At 46.3% G+C, this 21190-nt stretch overlaps 2 protein-coding genes across 13 annotated transcripts in view; both read left to right on the forward strand.

The window, feature by feature from the left end:
* Positions 1–7527, forward strand: part of FBXO16 (F-box protein 16) — a 40875-nt gene extending 33348 nt beyond the window's left edge. For all 11 annotated transcript variants that reach the window (XM_080587847.1, XM_080587846.1, XM_080587845.1 and 8 more), the window contains one exon: positions 1507–7527. In XM_080587847.1, the coding sequence (XP_080443973.1) occupies positions 1507–1574 (68 nt within the window). In that variant the 3' untranslated portion in view covers positions 1575–7527. The remainder of the gene's footprint in view (positions 1–1506) is intronic.
* ELP3 (elongator acetyltransferase complex subunit 3) overlaps positions 1–21190 on the forward strand; it is a 99390-nt gene that overhangs the window by 7303 nt on the left and 70897 nt on the right. The window contains exons 2-8 of one of the 2 annotated variants that reach the window (XM_080587834.1): positions 7548–7602; positions 8583–8682; positions 10169–10307; positions 11558–11628; positions 13873–13936; positions 15833–15901; positions 17155–17309. In XM_080587834.1, the coding sequence (XP_080443960.1) occupies positions 7584–7602; positions 8583–8682; positions 10169–10307; positions 11558–11628; positions 13873–13936; positions 15833–15901; positions 17155–17309 (617 nt within the window). In that variant the 5' untranslated portion in view covers positions 7548–7583. Of the gene's footprint in view, positions 1–7531; positions 7603–8582; positions 8683–10168; positions 10308–11557; positions 11629–13872; positions 13937–15832; positions 15902–17154; positions 17310–21190 lie in introns of those variants that run through there. The other variant, XM_080587833.1, reaches the window with a different exon arrangement.

Here is a 21190-nt window from a genome sequence, read left to right on the forward strand (position 1 = left end):
GGTGATTTTTAACAGCACAAGGGTAGTGGATAAAGAACCTGGAGTGAACAAAGGAAAAGAGACCTCTGATGTGAAACTGCTTAGGATTTTCAAAGAGAACACAGGAGTAGGATAAGAGGGTAGCTCCTGGCACTTGGCAGTGACTATCCAGTAATTATTAATGGTCCCACCTAGGGGAAGGTTGAGCACGCTGGGACCTCCATCAGCCCTTTGGGTCTCCCCAGCATTTAGTGTTTTTAGCAGGTGCAGAGCCCCCATGAGGAGGGCCCACAATGCAAGTGAGCGATCCCAACTCCTTCTGTGGCAGATGAAAGAAAGGATTTAAACACAGATAAGGGCACTGGGGGAGGCACTGGAAAGACTGCTCTGAGGCCCAAGGAAAACACTTGAAGACTGTTTCATGTAGGAAGCTGTACAAAAATACATCCTGGTTAGAAAAGCCAAGAGAGGAAAGCATCAAGATTAGGGTAGAGGGTTACAGTCCTTCATAAGTTTCCACCACAAAGGTCCTATTAACTAGGGCCCTCACCCTGACGTAGCACTGCATGGACAGAGCTTTAGGAAGGCTCCACGTGGGACTGGGGCCAAGTCACGAAGAGTTATGCGTAGGCTCTGGGCTTGGCTGCGTTATTGGTTGTTCCAGTCAGTCCAGGGAATTTCTGCTGGTCTGGCAGCGCTGCCGTGGCCTCCCAGGAATGCGGCGCTCGGCTCCCACCGGGAGGCACTGGGAAGTGTCTTTCTGCAGTCTCTTGCGCCTGTGAAGCGATCTGCAACTGCTAAGATGTAGTTTGGTGCTGTCAGAGAGGATGTGGGGGATGGAGTGAGGGGAGCTCCTGCGGGGAAGTGGCTACCCAGTGGCTATGAGCGATTCCAGGTGGGTGGAGAAGGGAGCGTGCAGGGATGTGCAGCATCCTGCCTGACCCCTGCTGCATCCAGCGTCTTCTGCATAAGAAATTTTAAAACTGTGCACGAGGGAAGGGCTTCGGATAGCAGGGAACAGGTGCTCGGAGAAACATGCGAGCTGTTTCTACCACTGCTGTTGCTGTAGCACAGAAACGACCAAGGTAAATTACCCCTGACGGATTGCATTTGGATTAGGGGCAATTTGCTAGGCAAAGCTATGTATTTCTTGTATCAGAGAGAGAGACAAGTCGGGTCTTAATTCCTTCAGTGACCTCTCCAGGGCCTTGCGATCTCTGCCAGGCTTTTCCCAAGGTAAACTTACCAGCTTTAGATAGTGCTCCATGGGCTGTCCCGGCCGTGTTTGCAGATCATCAGAAAGCTGGGCAGGAGAAGTTTTGATGTTTTGACACGATTATTTTCTCTGTAATGGATTAATGAAAGGAAACTAACCATTCAATCCAGATTTGTAAAAGTATTTGAGGTATTAAATACCACCAAAATCCCAAGGTTTGGCTGGGTACCTATATATGTTTAGAATGTGAAATCTCTGGCTAAATTAATCTGTCTGATTCTCACGTTTGTTTTTTTTTCACCTTCATCTAGCATCTCCAGTGTTTGAGGCTCAGCCCTGGCGCATTCCTCCATCAAACCAAGGATCTGATACAGAGTAAGGGAGGATCCAGTGTATCCTTCATCTTAGCAGAACAGAAGCTTATCTGCCTGGCATTGGGGAAACAGCAGCAATGTTGCCTGAGTCACAGGCTGTGCTTGGTGAAGAACAGCTGCTTTTGAGTCGTTTGCAAGGACCCAGTTTTAATTTTTTTTCAGCTCTTGCACTTGAAAAGACTTTCTTCATTGACCTCACCACGTAAAGAGATGAGCATGAAGGTCCTGCATCCATTCTCACTTAGGCTGTCCAAAAGAAAACTTAACTGCCTTGCAGCCAGCTTAGATAGCAAGGTGCTGGAGCAATGACTTTGTATTTTTTTGGAAGTACAGCAGCTGATGCAATGACTCCTTCCTGCCTTCGGATCTCCAGGTGGGATCTCCTGTTTCCAAGCTGGAGTCGGAATGTTTTCCTGATGTGTTTCTCGGCCTGGTTTCGTGTTGCTGCTGCTCTTGAACTGGTGCTATATCCTCTTTTTCTTCTGGGTACGTCGTCCCTGCAGAGTTCACCTAGACTTTTGACCATGCACAGAAAACCCTTGTGCAGATCCCTGCTACGGTTGCTGGACCTCAAGGGCGCTGAGCTTGCCTGTGTGTTGCTCAGACACCTTGGGGTGCATCCCACGGCCTGAGCTGCTCTGTGATGCTTTCCCCGAGAATGATGGAAGTTGGCCTGCCTGTGAGCAGTGGAAAAGAAGCGAGGACTACCAGACACCTTCATCCCCCCTACAAAGCAAGTGGTTTGTCACCAACACTAATATGATCCTTCAGCTGTAACCTACAGTCCCTGCCAAATCAGCTGGACTGTGAAGGAAGCACCACAGAATTTAAGGGAAAAGCCTTTAACATGTGGAAGAAAGGAGGCTCAGGGAAAATGCTTGAAGAAAACCCTTGTTAGTGCTGTACTGGAGACGGAACTTCTTTCTCTTGTTAAACAAGGCAAGCCCATCATATCAATCATGTTAGTGAGAACGTGTTAGTGAGAATGAAATCAAATCCCACGCTCTGGATTACAGCATTGCACGTGACTCCTGCGGGGAGCTGACACTAGTTTAATTATTTAAGAGACTGTAAATCATGAGCTTTTATTTGTCTTTTCTATAATTAAGGAAGTATCCAGTAAAATGTAAGGAATAGGAGTTTTTAAGGATAAGGGGACTGAATGCACAGCAACTGCAACTCATTGCCTTATCATAACCCAGACTGGGATAAAGCTAAAACTTCCCATACATTAGGATGAGCCACAGCGCACCCATGAATTCTCAGCCTTTTTTAGACCAGAAACCACGCTTCAGAGCAAATGCCACCTACTAATTGACAAGGATTAGGAGAAGCTTTCCCCTCTGTGAGCAGATTATTCTGTACTGTGTCACTTGAGGATTTCAAGATTTTTGGCACAAGAGACACGGACATTGGACGTTGTCAAGACCAGGCACTGGGCACAACGCACCGTGGATCGTAACTGAAGGGACAGCCTCTGCCAGTAGACTCTGCTCCTTGGGTACTTGCTCAAACACCACATAAATCCCAACTCCCGAGCAATGATTAGCGCATCTCCCTCTCCCTGTTTTTGTCCTTTCATTTTTCTAGCTGCTCTGGATGCTTGGAAGAGGCAGTTCGTCTCAACCAAAATAGCGGCCTGAGAGCTTAAGTCTAAGCAGGTCACCTCTGAAATGATTAGCTGAAATGGGAACTTGCAGATGGCAATTATCTCTTACATCATCAATTACGCAAGAGACTGACTAATTTCAATTAAGAAAGCTAACTTTTGGGCACCAGAAATCAGGTAGGATAAATCCCACCCAAAACGTTCATCGACATCCATTCCCTGGTACTGCAAATCTCTCCTCACAAACCTCTTCCCACAGAAAATCAAGTTAAATGGATTGCTTCGTGGATGTTTACGGCTTCTGAAGTCCAAACTGTTGCTCCAGCCTCCTTTTTGTTCCAGGCACTGGGTAGTTTCCTGGGCATCAGTTCAGTGCTAGGTCTTTGTACCAAACGGCAAATGGCTATGCAAGGAAATGATGTAACCCTGCCTCAGTGGCTTTTCTTTTCTCACCAGTGAGCATACTCACTCAAAGGGTAACGTTCCCAGGGTCTTGGAGCTGAGTGCTCAGGCATTACTGCAGATACTGTGCCTTTGCTGCAGCAAACCAAGCATTTTGAGTGCTCACTGTACATCTTAAGGCTCAGGCTTCTCCGATTTATAACGCTTTTGTATTTATGATGCCGTGAAATAATTAACAGCAACATTGTCAAGGAAACTGCCGAGCCCAGTAGCCTATCCTTGAAGTAACAGCAGACCTGTATAACGAACGCCTTGATGTAACTTCTACCAATTATAGTATTAGAATAAAATACGTGCACTTGCAACACACCTTATAAACATTCCTGAGGTTGCAGAATAGGTCAGAATCTGAAAGAGAAAGAGTCAGAGAGACACACTCCCAGCCATCTGCCTCTGCCTCTGTGCTGCTGGCTGGCCTCAGGCAAGCTGCATCACCTTCCGCGCCCTGGGCTGCTGATCTGCACGGGCAGATGGTTATTTACCCACCTTATAACGCGCCTCGAGATGTGTGGATAAGAAATTGCTAAACAACTACAGAGGAAGGTTGTTATGCCTGTGCCGTTCCTTGTAGATGCTCATTTCCCTGCACTGCTTGGTATTTCCAGATCCTGTACAACTCTGATTAGCCGTAGCGTTTGATTAAAGAAATGAAAGTACCTTTTAAACCCCACAGGCCAATGAATCAGCACTGCTGCATCTGAATTCCACCAGTACAAGCAAGATCAGAATGTGAGCCCTAGGCTACAGCCCTGCTCAGATGTGGTGAACAAACCCAAACATGCCAGCCTCCTCTTACCCAAGGTTTACCATCCATTTCTGCCAAAAACTCCACCTGAATTTACCTCATGTTCCTTGCTGGGAGCAATGGCAGAGTTTGGTACTGTAGTTTTTTAGCCCAAATGAAGTTTTCCCGATTATTGTTCTTCTGAGCTAAAGACAGAGCCTTGTTTGGGAGAAGGACTACGTGTAGCTGAAGATGATAGGAGTTGCAGGTGGGAGCACAGTTAGATTAAAACCAAGGATTTTTGGAGACATCCAACTCGTGTGGCACCACAAGGGTTGTAACAGGTTAAGAGATGGCTACAGAAAGCACGGAGACCTTGCGGCAAATGGAAAGTAGCTGATGATAGTAGCTACGTGTAAGATAAAAAGTTGCTGTAATAGGTGGATGAAGCTGATAACAGATGGGGAGCACAGCTCAGCTCACGTAACAAAGGGACGGGGAGGTGAGCAGTCAGTGTGTAGGGCTGTGTTGGTGGGCGTAAGTGCTAAGAGAAGGGAGAGGGGTATGAAAATCAGCTTGAAATCAATTGCCTTGTCTCAGCTGGCACGCTTGCACTGCCTTACCGTGTGTCTAGCACAGACATCCTACCTCTCATATGCTCGTGTCCTCTTTTAGGGGATGAACTCAAACAACAGAGACATCCCAGGCCTCCTCCAGATGGATGCTTTGTAGTGTGTGCACCCCCAAATAATTCAGGGGAAGGAACTGCTTTCGTGTCCCAGGTAGCCCAAAGCATGGGCTAGGCAAGCAGACAAACTCTGACAGTACAATCGCATCTGAAATGTCCCCTGGTGTGCAGCAGCTGCTGCAATAGGTCTGAGAAAGGTGATGGCAGGAGGATAGACACCTGGATAGATGCTTTCTAACCATTTGCGCAGCCCATATCCTGAGCACAACCACTCTCCAAACCACTCATAAATTGCTGTTTGGCACAGGATGCTTGGGAGACCCCCTGGGAGGTAAAACCACTGGTACAGACAGGTCCAGGCACTGCAGGGCACTCCCAGCACAACAGGGGGAAGGAAACTGAATTTGGCTCTCCAAAAAGGCCTGAAGGCACCAAGAGAATGGTAGCAACGGGAGCAGATGGTCTAAGCTGCGTTTTCAACCTGTTCCATCCTGGGATCTTGCTTTGAACGGGCAGGAGGCTGCCAAACCCACGATGGGGAGGGCAGGATGGTCTCACACACATACACTCTGCTACAATCTACCTGCAAGATTGCGCATGCTGACCTAAGGCACCAGGGCAGGCTCTGCTTGCTTCATAAACCAACCCACACAGTGGTAACAGCCGACCCGCGGCAGTTTCTGTGTGCCCTCTTCCCTTCCTGCAAATTTTGCTTCCTGTTCAGTCCCCAGATGTGCACCAGCTGTAAGTGTGATGCTGAAAATCTTCCGGTCAGCCCCAAATCAGGAGGTTTTCAAATAAAGATTTTTACCAGCCCATAAATCACAACTGCCAGCATCTCTTTCTTTCCTCCTTTTTTTTTTCTTTTCTTTTTTTTTTTCCTGATTTTCTTTTAGGTGGCCTGTTTATTTTTTTTTTTTTTCCTTGCTGCCTGTTCCCTCCTTCTCTGCAAAGCATTTTTCTCGCCCAGGCAGCCTCTCCCCTCTGCTCAGCGGCAGGTTCCCCTAACTCACAAAGGGATCCTCCAGAACCTGCTGGCTGAGCAGGAGGCCGTGGGCAAGGAGACGCTGGAGCTGGCAGGCACCAGCGAGGCTCTGGCTAACTGCAAGAACAACAAAAAAAGCAGATAGATGGATACAGGTTAAGATACCAGGGGTTTAAACTAAAAAAAGGAAGACTTAGATTAGACATTAGGAAGAAACTCTTTATTGTGAGGGTGCTGAGGCACTGAACAGGCAGCCCCGAGGAGCTGTGGGTGCCCCATCCCTGGCAGTGCCCAAGGCCAGGTTGGATGGGATTTGGGCAGCCTGGGCTGGGGGCAGGGGTCCCTGCCTATGGCAGGGGGCTGGAACTATTTGGTCTTTAAGGTCCCTGCCAACCCAAACCATTCTAGGATTCACTGGTAGTTCCTCATGCAAGACGTAATTCAGCCATGGAAGTCCCTGCCTCAAGAAGTGGCAGATGTTGAAGCTCACATGGGCTCCAGAAGTAACTGGAGGTTCACGGAAGGATCTCGTACGAAATCGGAGCCAGGGGCTGTACCGGCTGGAAGAGGCGCAGGGCTGCCCCACCTTGTCAGCCACAAGCCTGAAGACAGCGGTGCTTGGGAGAGAGCTCCCAGCGGCTCGGAGTTCACTCTGCCACCAGCTCTGGAGGTAGCCAAGCGCTGGCCATGTGGGGAGCTCTCCTTGGACTCCAGTGGGGGAAATCAACAGGACCTCAAAGGGACAGAAGCATGTGTTTGGGGCCACGAGGCAACACATTCCCCGCTTAATCATAGAATCACGGAATCATTAGGGTTGGAAAAGCCCTCCAAGATCACCTGGTCCAACCACCCCCCTACCACCAATGTCACCACTGAACCACGTCCCCAAGCACCACGTCCAACCTTTCCTTGAACACCCCCAGGGACGGTGACGCCACCACCTCCCTGGGCAACCCGTCCCAGTGCCTGACCGCTCTTCCTGAGCAGAAATGTCTCCTCATTTCCAACCTGAACCTCCCCTGGCACAACCTGAGGCCATTCCCTCTGTTATCTGTGATCTCGAATGTCTTTTCCAACCCTAAAGATTCCCTAATTCTGCTGCTCCCCTCGTCTCCCACAGGCCTCCTGCCTCCCCCCTGCCCGATCCGCGCCGCCCCTCCTGCTCACAGAGAGACTTGGGGCTTTTTGTCAGATTTGAACATTTTATTTATTATTGGGATTTCGCGTTTAAATACTTTGCTACCACCTAGCGCCGGAGGGGAGAAGGGCGGGGGGGGGGAGCCAGGGCCTGGCTGCGCTGGGGCAAGCGGGTGCGGTGCGGCTGCCGGGGGCCCCGAAATGTCACCAAAACCGCTAAAACAGCAAAAATCAATAAAGCTGAGTGAAATGTGACAAAACAAAATAAACTATGACTAAAAGGCAGGAAAATTTCCATCGAGAAGCAAACGCTTTACGGCAGCGCTGCCGGCCGGGCGACGCTTTCGCGACGGGGCGGCCTCGCTTGGTGGCAGCGGCTGGGGCCGTGAGGGAGCGGCGGGGCGGCGGCATGGGGCGGCGGCGGGCAGGTACCGGCCGGTGGTGGTGGTATCGGTGTCGGTATCGGTGTCGGTATCGGTATCGGTATCGGTATCGGTAAGGGTGAGATCGGGCCGCCCGGGGAGCTGCGGGTCCCCCTGGCAGCGCCCAAGGCCAGGCTGGATGGGGCTGGGGGCAGCCTGGGCTCGGGGCAGGGGTCGTGGCCACGGCAGGGGGCTGGGATTTGATGAGATTTAAGGCTCCTTTTAACCCAAAATCGCTCCACCATTCTGTGAGCACCTCTCCGGTGCTGTGCCTTGGCTTGGTCAGCTCGCACAGGCTACAGCTGGGTGGGCAGGAGCGTGCTCGGCCAGATCCCCACTGGTGGGTTTTCTGCCCAGTTTGGTGCCTGGTATTTTACTGCGCCAACACTTCCTGGTGTAAAGCGAACTGCACAACCTAAAATAAGCGTGTCTGGGGTCAGATCGCTTAATAGCAATGCTTCTCTTCTCCCAAAGCCGGTGTGGAATAAATATAACGAAAATATCCAGCGTGTGCAGCACTAACCCTCTTTGCAGCCCTCAGGGGGGAAGCTTCGAGGAGCTGGCTGCTGCAGCAACCCCCTGCGTGTGTCTGATGAGGTTACGGGGTTATCTCCTCACCTGGCTGCTCCACCGGCCTCCAGTGAATGCGTCTTGTTCCTTGCCATGTGCACTGGCAGCATCAGATTAGCCTGCTGATGGCATTTAGCTTCCGCGGACTTTTTGTTTGTGGCTGTTGTGCACATCACTTTGATGGAAGACCATAGAGTTTGTCCTAAAAGCCAAAAAAAACACGATGATAGGAGGCAGCGACTGTCACTTGCTGCCAGTCAGGAGTGATGCGCAGTGGCAAAATGTCCTTTGGAGGGAACAATGCCCTGAAATTGTGGGAAATACTGAAAATGAGGGACAGAGTGAATGCACCTGGATTGTCACAGGCAACAAGAAAGCAGTGGGTATACACATGGTTTGTTTTGTTCCCCTTTCAGGAGATCTCAGCCATGCAGAACTGATGATGATGACGATAGCCGACATCATAAAACAACTAATTGAGGCTCACGAGCAGGGAAAAGACGTGAATCTGAATAAGTAAGTCACTGGCGGATGACACTGAGGAGCTGCTCCACCAGTGTTGAACATGTTCTGTACAGTTGTTGATGCTTGGCCTTTAGTTTATGTTTTATTTTCACAACCTACTGTCATTTCTCTTGCCATTACCTGATAATGCCCATCACAGAATCATCATAGAATGGCTTGGGGTTGGAAGGGACCTCAAAGCCCACCCGGTTCCAACCTCCTGCCATGGTCAGGGACACCTCCCGCTAGATCAGGTTGCCCAAAGCCGCATCCAGCCTGGCCTTGAACACCTCCAGGGATGGTGTGAGAAGTATCTGTGATTCTCACAACGGGGCATGCACAACCTCTCTGGGCAACCTGTGCCAGTGCCTCACCGCCCTCTGAGTGGAGAATTTCCTCCTAACCTCTAATCTAAATGTCTCCTCTTTTAGTTTAAAACCATTCTCCCATGTCCTGTTGTTACCTGATGGAGTAAAAAGTCCCTTTCCATCTTTTTTATAAGCCCACTTCGAGTACTGAAAGGTTACAACGAGGTCCCCCCGGGGCCTTCTCTTCTCCAGGCTGAGCAGCCCCGGCTCTCTCAGCCTTCTCCGTAAGAGAGGTGCTCCAGCCCCTTGATCATCTTCGTGGCCTCCTCTGGACCTGCTCTAACAGCGCACTGCTGTCCACCAGAACCCCCGGGTTTCTCTCTGTCCAGGGAGATGACATCGGTCGGTCTGCCCTTGTCAACTGATGCAGTCACTAAAGATGCCAAGATCTGCTAATCGTGGTGATTTGAATTTACCCCTTACTACTTCATTGGCAGACTATAAAGTGGTGAAAAGCTCAGGGAAATTTGTCATCGTCTTTTTGTGTTTCCACCTGTGTGGAATTCGTCCTGATAGTCCCAAAGCCAATTCTATCAGGGAAAAGAGAGGTTAATTTATAGATAAAGTTTACATTGAACTTGTTTAGCAGCGTCCCATGAATGAAGTTGCTGTTTGCAGAAACTTCTTTCTTCTTTACCTTTGTGGAATAATAAAAACTGAACTTGTCCCAGCGTATCTCATTTACACGTATAATTGTAAACACTTAGCTGGTGCTGGAAATAATTTATATAAATGTTTTAGAAATGAACTGAGTTAGAGCTTGCAAATGTAGATTAATCGGATGGAAATCTTAGGAAAAGACTTAAATCACTGGAAATGGGTGAAGACAGCCTCTGGGCACCTCTGACAATGTTTTGGCAAAACCACATTTAGGAGTAAAACGTACAGAGACTCAAAACATTGGCAGTTGTTGTTAGTTGACTTTATTTGGAGTTTATTTTCTGTATCTTAAATACCCAGAGCAGCTGTTGTAAGGAATTACTGTATTCAATAAGTTACCTGGAAAGGCAAATGAGGTGAACCCACCTAGGTCCCCAACGAGCTGAACCGAAGCAGTGTGATGGAGCTGCTGTGGGAATGGGTACAAAAATCCGGATGGGGTCATTAATTGGAGGTATTTCTGCTTTCAGGCTGAAAACCAAGACTTCAGCCAAGTATGGGCTCTCGGCGCAGCCACGTCTGGTCGACATCATCGCTGCCGTTCCGCCGCAGTACCGCAAGGTGCTGGTGCCGAAGCTGAAGGCCAAGCCCATAAGGACTGCTAGCGGGGTAAGCATGTCGTCGTTCTCTCCATCCACCCCCGTCCTCCCCTGCTCTCATTGATAAGTTATCATGGATTTAATTATTTTCAAAGAGGAGGGCATTCAGTGTCCAGAAACTTCAACGAAAATGTGCTGGCTGCACTGCCAGGTTCCACGTTGTCTTCTCTGATGTGCCTGCAGGGCTGTTATTTGCAGAGCATTTGGGAGAAGAGAAAGAGGTGTGGAGGTTTTGTCTCAGGGTAGCATATCTAGCTTTTTAGTTGCTGTTAGAAACACTGCAGCTTAATCTGCAGGCCCTCTTGGTGAACAAAGGTGAAATGTTAGGATTTAACATGTTCCTTGGAAAGGTATTTCAAGCTGAAAAGAATAATACAGGTATAAGTGAGATTCAGCTGTGTGTTTTCAAGCTTCTCTGCTATATAGATAGCATGCTTAAACCAAAAAAAGCCACCACCCAACCACCAGAAACCAAGATCCCAGAAGTGTTCAGTTTTCATAACTATAAAAAAAAATCTTAATTTTGTTACTTTCCTTTTTTCTGGCTTTAGAATATTTCATTAAACTCTTACTCCAACCGGAATTTCTGAAAATTGGAAATGTGCTTTCCAAGGCGGAAGCCCCGAAGCAGTAAACACTAGAAAATCTTAAGTGTGTGTCTCTTTTCTTCCCCTTGCTCCTGCAAAAGGGGAAGGTGGCATCTTGTGTAGTGCCTACATTTGATGTGTGAAGAGCTGCGTGAGACCAGCCTGGAAAAAAGACTCAGCTAAGGTGGAGGGAGGAAGCTATTTTTATTGTGCTTCTTTATGTCTTTTTGCTTCTCTTCATCTCCCCCTTTTCATCTTCCAGATGGTGTTCGGGGTGCTTACAGGCACATTCTCACCCTTGCGCTGTCTTAGATGCGTGCTAGATGGTCCTGGTGAATACCTGTGTGCCAGTCAGGTGCCAGTCAGCGTGTCTTTTTGGCAGGGTGGTTAATCAGATTCGATATGACACCTGGGTCTTTATTGCTCACTGCCAGTTTATTCTGAATTACGAAAATACTTAATAATAGGGTTCCTGCTTCTTGATACATTTGTTATCTTCGTTTTCTCAAGAGTTAATGCACAGATATTTGAGGTGGCAGACTAAGCAGAAAACATCTTTAAATAGTGTCTTGCAGATGCGCATTTTTACGTAGCCATCCAAGATGCATTTTATTTTTGTAACTTCAGAAGCAATTACTGTAATTTCTCTCTGCTGTAATTCTGCTTATTTCAGATTGCTGTCGTGGCTGTGATGTGTAAACCACACAGGTGTCCACACATTAACTTTACGGGCAACATATGTGTGTAAGTATGACTCGGGTGACCTAAAAGAGAGCTCTTTTCCAGTATTATTTGTATAATTTTGTATAAATTGCAGGAGCACCGTGTTAGGGACAGAATACTTTTCTGCACAAGTGCTAAGTTGCAGATTGCTGATACCTGCACATTACATTACGAATTCTACTTGTTTGCAGGTTTCCTTTAAGCAGAAAACCTTCTTCTTTGACGGGTGAAACTTTACTTACCTCAGTAATTAGAAACTTTTGTGAATGTAGTAATTAGGAGAATATACTAACGATCAGATACAAGTCGTATTACTGAGACGGTGTGTGCACGTGTTGTGTTTGTGAGAGTAGGCTGGGTGCATAAGACAGGAGAAGACAATTACAGAAAGGAAGCAGGGCTCAATCTAAAAAGTTTGAAAACTACTGAACTGAAACCCACCTGAGGAGGTGCAGGTGTTGTCTATGAAAGACTTGCTTGGTGTTGGCTCTGCCTGGCTCTGGAACGAAATGAGAGCACAGATGGAAAGCCTCTAGCTGCCAAGAGCTTGCGGTATTAAGGGAATAGCTTCTGACTTTTATTTTAATTGAGAAAGCCAAGCTCAGTTTACCTTGAAGTATATTGCTTCTGTTTGCTTTAAGAGTCTGCGCTCCTGAAATCGCATGCTTTTTGTTTTCCCTGAGCGTATCAACTCGTCTATTTAAAAACATTGCTCCTCTTCTCCACCTTGTCACTTCTGAAACATCAGCGTGTTTCACTACCAGCTGCCCAGCAGAGCGAGCTGGCTCCGTGCTTGTTTTTGGATGAGCAGCTATTGTGTTTGAGATGTTCCAGGTAATTATGTATGTGAAATCTCTTCAATTGGATCGCACAACTTTCGCCAGCCAGTTAATTCGGCCATGGTAATTTGGTAATTAATTTTTATAATGGTGACAGATGATTTGGGTTGAGCGTGCAGGGCAGGCGATGAGGAAGCCAATCAATTATGCGGGGAACAAAATGTGTCCTCCGATTTGAGAGAGATGGCGTTATCTTAGTCTCCGTGCATTGAAGATCTGCACCGTAACAGTGCGCTGACTGCTCCTTTACCATGTTCAGTGCACGCAGCTCGAGCTGGCGGGGCTGCCAACCTCCCCGTGTCAGGTCACGTTTGAACACGCAATGGCAGTAGGTTGGCCATTAACCCTCAGAAGAAAGCTGAGGATACTTCGGAATAAATTTGTGTTCCGTTAGATCGCCGTCTGCCACGTACCAGTCCTCTCCTTGCTAGCTGTCGTGCTGGGATGGCTGCAGGTCTGTCCTGCTGCGTCAAAGAATGAGCTCCAAACCAGCCTCTAGGTGCAGGAATTGTCGTTTAACACCAAGCTACAGTTAACCAAAGTAAATGGACTGTGTTCTTCTCAAGTAGCCCTAGAATGCTGCTTAAAATGTGAGTATTTATTAGCTAGCGTGTTTCTAAGTTCAACAGACAAATTTGGATAAGCTTTCTCACCATCGAGATGGTTAAATTCAATAAATACATGGAAAATAAATGCAGATTGTGTGACTGGATGATGTCCATATTTTGTCTTTCCTTGCCAAACAAAAAATATTTTGCATCAGAGACAATTTTTTGGATGGAACTTTTTGAAAAGCGTTCAAACTGTTTATGACTGTAAAATTACTCTTTCTAAAATCTAATTATCAGCATGTAACAATCAGTCCAGAACTGTAGGGCAGCTCCCTACAATAATGCCATGTTCCAGAGCTATGTTCACAGTTTGTTTTGCTTCTGTTTAGTCTTGTCAAGTTGTTTCATGTAGTAATTCGACAGATCTGAGTTGGTTTTTTGACTTCTTTCTCATTAAAATTAAGCGATCTTGTTTTGCAGTGCTCTGTATACCTAGCTTTTGTACATGTCTAGCCTCGCTTCCTCGCAGTGTTAATGGATATCAGAAAACTCTGACCAGTTGTGAGCCAGCTTTAGTCCGGGTAGCATTAAGGTACCACAGTGGTTGAGCCAGTAAAGGCTTCCTTTTGTGGATTTCTCTTTTTGTGCGTTTGTATTTGTGGATTTGAGAGCTCTTCAGTGCCAGGAGAGCTGCTGATGTGCTGCTGTGGTCAGGTTAGGTGGAATTTGTGTTCCCCTGCCTCTCTGGTGAGGGATGGGGTAGTCAGAGCAGTGTCTGCTCAACCTGCACCCTCCTCTATATCCATACCTCGGGCAGATTAATTGTTGCAGTTGCATGAGTTTGATGCCTGTTTTCTGTCTTTTGATATTTGCAGGTACTGCCCAGGTGGGCCTGATTCTGACTTTGAATATTCAACGCAGTCTTACACTGGATATGAGGTATTAATTACTTCTGTCTGCCATAATGCGTTGCCTACACCCTGTAAGATTGGATTCGGCTGCTCTTTAATTCTACAAATTCACCCGTGCTGCAAGAATAAGAAACAAAAGCAGATGGCAAACTCTGAGCTCCAAAGCAGCTCAACTACAAGAACGGAAATTCTTCCGAATTTTTGTAGCAGTTGCTTCTTTTTCCTCACCTTGCAGCTGTTCATAGTGTTACACGTGTAATACGCTGTGGAGCAGCCTGTGATTCTGAGCAGGACGAGTGCAGCTCCTGTGCTGTGGCTGCATGACCTGCTGGTGTGGGAACAGCTGTTAATTTGAATTTCCAGCTGTGGAAAGTGATGAGTGAGTAAGAGCAGTTGAAGGTGACATCGCTGATTCCCAGGGGACGCTGCTGCATGCGCTTTGTTTAAATGAATACTGGCTATGGTTCCTGCAGGAGTTATCAATCTGCATCAAAATTTTCCTAACTAAACAGTCCAGCAGAAGCATAGATGCCTACTTGTACTCAGGAAGGGCTTCAGGGAAGGGTAAAAAGAAGTCAGAGTTGTGCCCCTCCTCGAGCTGCCCACTGGAAGGATGAGAGGCAACAAGCACGCCTTGGAACATGGAAAATTGTCGCTTACTGTAAGAAAAGAATGTTAAACATGAGGGTCATCAAACACTTCAGTAGGGTTCCAGAGAGCTTTTGGCATCTCAGTCCTTAAAGAGACTCAAATATTGACTGGACAGTGACCTGAGCATCCTGCTCAAACTGGACCTGCTTTAGTCCTGTCCAGCCTACAGGAAAAAAGCCCCTTATTTAGTTGTTAGTGCCTCTGATATTGCATCCGTGCCCTTAGAATATCCTGGTCTGAGAGTATGTCTCTGCATCTGCAGTGATATCTCACTAAATATGTAGAGCAGAAATAGGTCTCTCTTGTCTGCTGACAGCATAACACAGCAGAAGATCTCCCTGTGACTAAATTATTGTCACTGGTTTTCACAAAAAACTCAGGGCCATTGCACCGATGTAAAGTAGCAAAATACAGTACAATACATTCTAATTAAAACATTCAAATTAATCTATTTGGGAAATGGTGAGGTGGCAGCCTTTTCACATGGATTTTGTCTGCGGTGATCCATTTTTGGTGTCGTGAAATTTGTTTCTGAAATGTTAGTGCAAAGAAGGAAAGTCCTGTGTATACGTAACTGCTCTGTAATTCATGTTGTTCGGGATATGTTTTATTCATTTGTTTAGTACGAACAGCATGTGGGAGTTGTGCGTGATTAAAAGAGTCCTTATCCTTCAGAGCTGTTCATACGACATGAGGAAATACCAAACAAATCCAGGATACACAAGATACTTCAAAATCTTCTCTCTGAGTCTTATTAATGGGCTTACATCAGCCAGTAATATAAAAAGTAATTTGGGGTTTTCAAATGAAAGATTACGTTAACTTAAAGAATATTTGAAGTTTAAACTGAGCTCTACAGGACACTCCTTGGGTAACGTGTGCAACTAAAGAGAAACTAAAACGAGGAGGACAGAAAAAAAATGGTATTTTGAAAAACATTTCACTAGTGATTTTTGCAATGTTTTTTTCTGAATCGTCAGAGATTCTTTGCATCCTGCTGTAATGCACTTGAAAAATTGTGTTTTTTCTCATATTGCCATCTCAGTGGGCTAAAAATGTTTTTTTGTTGTTGTTATTTTTACAAAATTAAGGAGCCAAATTAAATTTACAGTGAGATGGGCTCTCTAGTTGTGAGTTTGAAGACTTCAGGGTCGAGTTCTTATAAAACTGAAGCATCCATTTCAATGCTGAAAGTTGACTTTTGTTCTTTTTCTCACTGTCTTTAATTGTGTTAACTTTTTTTTTTTTTTTTTAATCCCTTTGTGTTTTTTAGCCAACATCCATGAGGGCCATTCGGGCTAGGTACGACCCCTATCTCCAGACGAGACACAGAGTGGAACAGGTACAGTGAAAGGGGAGCGCGTTGCGTTTGTGATCCAAATACCAATAACGCTTTGAATTGCCTGAGCTGGTGAGTGGGAGGGGTTGTGATGAACGGCACCGAGCCCAGCTGGAGGCCGGTGACTCGCGGCGTGCCCCAGCTTTCACTTCTGGGGACTCTGTTAGCGGGAGCATTGCCAGCAGGACGAGGTAGGGGATCCTTCTCTCACCTCAGCACTGCTGAAGCCACGCGTGCAGAGCTGTGTCCGCTTCTGGGCTCCTCAGGAAAAGGCCAGGAGGTTCTGTTTGAACATCAGGAAACGCTCTTCGTGTGAGGGTGACTGAGCACTGACACAGGTTGCCCAGAGAGGTTGGGGAGTCTCCGTCCTTGGAGATACTCGCTGCCTGCCTGGACACCGTGACGGACAAATTGCTTTAGCTGACGCTGCTCTGAGCACAGAGGTTGGCCTACGTGACCTCCACAGGTCCCTTCCACCCTCAGTTTTTCCATGATTCTGTAATTCAAAGTTAGCCTGACTTGATCCCCATGGAGGAATTATTTTTAAACCTTTTAATTGTCTGACTGTCATTTCCACTAAATAAATAACAAGTTTTGCAACTCTTATGAGATGTTATCTTTCCTGAAGGGTACTTAATTACTGATAGGAGGCCCTATTACAACAAGATTGTAGAGATTTTTGGCAACTGCTAGTTCTTGATAATTGCTTACATTTAGAATTTATTACTGGAATAGTGTCTTTCCTACCAAAATGATTTTTTTCGGTCTTTGCTGGAAAATTAAAAGATGTGATTTCATTCTTAGTCCTATTCTGCTTTTACTGGTTTCCTGTTTATCTCCAAACCCAGTGGAAAATTCTCCGTGGCTTCAGCGTAGTCCTTTTCTCCCACAAGCTTTTAAGGATGGTTCTGCATGGATTGAAGCAGAAGTGAAGAAACTTCTTACTGGCCATATCTATGTTAGCTTCAAATTGGAACCTGCGTAACTACGTTGGCAAGCTGCTGTGCTCAAAGTACTCTGCTTTGTCACGAAAATCTGCACTGGGCACAGAGTCTGTACTGTGTTCTTGCAGTAGAGAAGTAATCCCTGGGTTTTGGAGGGGGATTATAAGAAATCTGTACAAAAGCATTAATAGTTTGTCATTTATAGAGGATAGGACAACTGGTGAAGGAAACTATTATGGTGTAGGAGTGCCAGGGCTTTCAGAAGAGTCTTTCAGCTAAGTCACTGGTAACTTTTCACTGGCGCTTTTACAGCTGAAGCAGCTGGGCCACAGCGTGGATAAAGTGGAGTTCATCGTGATGGGCGGAACCTTCATGGCCCTGCCTGAAGACTACCGAGATTACTTCATCCGAAACCTTCACGATGCCTTATCGGGTCACACTTCCAATAACGTAGCAGAGGCTGTCAGGTAAGTGCTTTGATTTTCTTTAACGTAATCACTTAAAAGTATTCTCCAGCTGCTGTTAAGAACAGCAAACACTGAATATTCGTGTCTCATTTTTTTGAAAGGTAGCGTTTATCCAGTTAAACAATTTTAGGCACAGAATATTTGTAGCTCAGCCTCCAGCATTACCGTGCATACTGCGTAGCGCCGTGGTTTTAGGAAATGCTAAGCTTTTCCTAATTCTTTGGCGTTCCGTCTGGACTTCTACCTTTAATGCTTCGTCACCTTGACTTGAAGTTGTGACGAATCCCATTGCCGTGGGATTTATTTCCTCTAGCTGGGAAGGGGAACTGATCCTGGTTTGGAGGAAAGCCAGACGTCAGCTCCCGTAAGGGATGACTCACCCCGAGAGCGTCAGTGCTCAGGAGCTCTGAGCCCCTTGCGGTCTCCAACGCAGTTACCCTTGCAGTATTTCTGAGTGACGGGGAGATGTTCTTCTTCTCCTTGTACAGTTGGTGAGCCGAAAATCGGAGACTCTTGGAGTTACATGTGCTTTGGTTCGTTAAACCCACAACTTTCCAGGTACATTTTGTAGGGTGAAACTGAGAAGCAAATTCGAAAAAAAATGATATTTTGGAGCTGTTAAAACTAGGCGACCATCCCTCTAACAATTTTAGTTGTCACCTTGTTGTCATAGCTCAGAGCAGTGAATTTTCCTCGATACCACTGTCATCCACTAAAGAAAGCAGTTTTAAAGCTGGTTAGGACCAGCCCTTGTCTAGCTTCATGTCTACCATCATATTTTAAAGCTGTAATTTCATTTGGTTTTCCTCTGGAGGGCAGCAAACGCTTCTACTCTCTTTTTTCTTTTTTTTTTTTCCCTTGTCATTCGAAGACCAGACAAAAAGTGCAGTGCTGCTCTTTGCAAGAGCAACGATCAAGGCAATAAAATAGCTAACAGGTTGCAAAAAAAAAATTGCTTTTCTTTTGCTCTAGCACGCCGGTTGTGAGCACTTAAGGACACCCAGCTCGCTCTGGAAGAAGGGTGGAGTTTGCAGGTGTCTGCTCAATTTGGCGCTGTGCTCGTACGGGCGTCAGGTGGTTCAGGACGTGGCTGTTCAGCGTCTTCTGCTGCGGGTGCCTAGCTAATTTTACTGGAGACAAAATTGCTTTTCGAGTAGTCTGTCCCTGGCTCTGCAGATTACCGAGGAAACTAATTACGACACAGACTGTGTCACCAAGTAATTTTAAGAGCATGCGAAAACTAAGTGACTGAAGTCAGTGTGCTGCCTTGCAAGCACACAAACGGAGCAGTGTGAGAAAACCCGCACTGACAATGTGGTTTTTTTCCAGCAGATAAATAAAGCGATATGTATTTTTAACATAAAATTCATGTTAAATGCTTAGTAAATGGAAGTATGTGGGAGTTATTCATGTTGCGTTTTCTAAATATTCCAGAGGCAAGAAAATTGTGTTCGAGATGAATCAGACCTTTTACTTTTTATGCTGCTTGCATAGAGCTGTTGTACTGTGTCACTGCAGTGCTGTTTGGAGATGGGCAATGGCACTTGGAAGAAATAAATTCAGCTTTGCATGCTTCTCTTTGTACTTGAGGATTCAGCCTTTCCCCCTCGCTACTTCCGTTGGCAGAAGCCATGCTACGTGGGGAATATTGACAGTATTTTATTTGTTTTATATTGTACTGTTTTATTTGTTGTATATCGTACTGCATTTGGCTGTAACCTGGGATCTGGTCTCTCTCACCCCTTATTTTTAATGGAACCGTGCCAGCTTTGAGAATTTTCCTTCTCATGAAAATAATTGGTTAACTTTAGATTTTGTACAGCGATCCCCTTCTTTGGGAAAAGGACCTTCAGCCAGAATACTTTTTTTTGAAGCCTTTCTATGCATGTCCCTTGATCAAACCAGTGCAGCATCTATCTATAAAGGCTTCAGTCCACCTAACTGTGAACCCAGCATTTTTCCCTTAGTCCAGCCATTTCTTTTCTTCCTCCTAAACTTGAGGTCCAGTTCCATGTCAAATGTTGTCTTTCCAGTGGTATTGGTAAGCTGACCTTTACTGTCTAAATTACGCAGCATCAAAGGGCTCCTCCTCTTGACGTAATCTGGAATTTTTCTTCATCTTGACCATCTCAACCACTGTAGCTTCTGGTCCCAGTTCATCAGGTAAGAGGGATGTGACCCTGTGCAGGTTCCACCAGTACACTACGACTGTGGCCTGCCTCGGAGGTATTTACTGTTCCTCACAAAGCCAGCACTGCAAGTCTGACCGAAGGAGTACGTCCTCAAACTGTGTTGGCTCTTGGACTCCTGGTGATGATCTGAGTTGCCGCCTGGCTTGCTTAGAGATTTAAAATCTGGCCACGTGGTAGATCACACAGCTGCACAGCCAGCAGTGCCTGTGTGACAGAAGTGACACAGGACTGGAGCATTTTGTCTCAGGGAGGTGGGACACTGCTCCCGCCGGCTGCTGTGGAAGAAATAAACCTGAAACCAGGTCTTTATGGTCATCTTCATGGGATGGCTGAGAGCATCTAAGCTAGGTTGCTGCTTTAAGCTGTTTCTAGGTAAACTGGGGCAGCTAACTTGGGAGGTGTGAAGATCTCCTTTCATATCCGTACTTACAAAGCACTAGGGAGATCCTTTATGAATGAATGGACTTGAAGTGGGTTCAGATTTTTTTTTTTAATGGATGCCTGAATAAAGCATGAGTTTCCAAGTGACCCTATTTATGCACAAGAACCGGTCAAGCAAAAATGCGATTTAAAAAAGATAAACGGAGCAACTGCTGGGCTTTCGTGGCAGCGCTGCTGCGAGTGGAGGAAGGAAACAACTTCCCCCAGAAAGTGTTGCTGCTGTTTAATATTCCTGCAGTACCTTCCTATTGAGGTAATAAACACTTCTTAGACTATTCAGACAGAAGTCTTTGCTGGAGGCGCTTTGGTGTGCTTGAGAAAGAAGCTGGCTGATGAATGAGCAAAGAATAGCAGAGCCAGAGGGGATTTTTGTTTTGCAGAGTGTGTGTGACAAGACCAAGAAGTTCTAACGTTTATGTGCCAAGAACACCACGTAGGAGATTTCAGTGCGTTTCTGGATGTCTATCAGCACGAGGTTGTGGACTTGGTGATAAGCTTCCCTTCTTTACGAGGGGAGCTGTAGTTACTGCTGAAGAAATGCTATAAAATAGATATTTTTTGTCACTACAGAAATGCATCTTCCTCCGGGAGTTGTTCCCATCAAGTCAAAGCGTTGACTTGACCACTAATTGCGGCTGCCTTTGCTCTTTTGTGAGGACAAGGAAAACAGGAACCGAGAAGGTGTGAAATACACATGCAAATCAAAGTGACTTCTCCCCATCGTTTTGCTCCTCTCACCTGACCCGTGAGTCATTGGAGGTGCTGGGCATATTTAACTGCAACAGTGACTCACCGCATAACCCGAGGGCTGAGCACCTCTTCTCCGAGCCGGGAGCTGACTTTTAATTAGTGATTGAGGCCCCACGAGAACTCGCCTGTGTTCAGAAAGGCAAGTGTGGAGAGGTCTCCCGAGTCGACGCACCCGGGAGCTCCTTGGACTGCACCTTCAGGCCTGCCTTCCCTCAGAATATTTAAAAATGCACAGGAAGTATTTGTAAAATTTTATCACATGGTGTTTATTCTGATGATCGATCATGTCATCGTGATCTTGACGACAAGGGAAGAAGAGAACAAAATTGCTGGAGTCTCATGTTCTGCAATTCGAGCATCTCCTCTACCTGGTATTTCTGTAGCAGTGTTTGGGTGCACAGCAGACACGATAACTATTTCCCTGCTAGGTCTGTAATCCAAGGCTCATTTTCCATGTGCATCAGCCTCTGACATGCAGAACTTACAAAACTGTTGGCC

The sequence above is a fragment of the Anser brachyrhynchus genome (genome assembly GCF_964034855.1).
Source record: "Anser brachyrhynchus genome assembly, chromosome: 3".
Lineage (NCBI taxonomy): Eukaryota > Metazoa > Chordata > Aves > Anseriformes > Anatidae > Anser > Anser brachyrhynchus.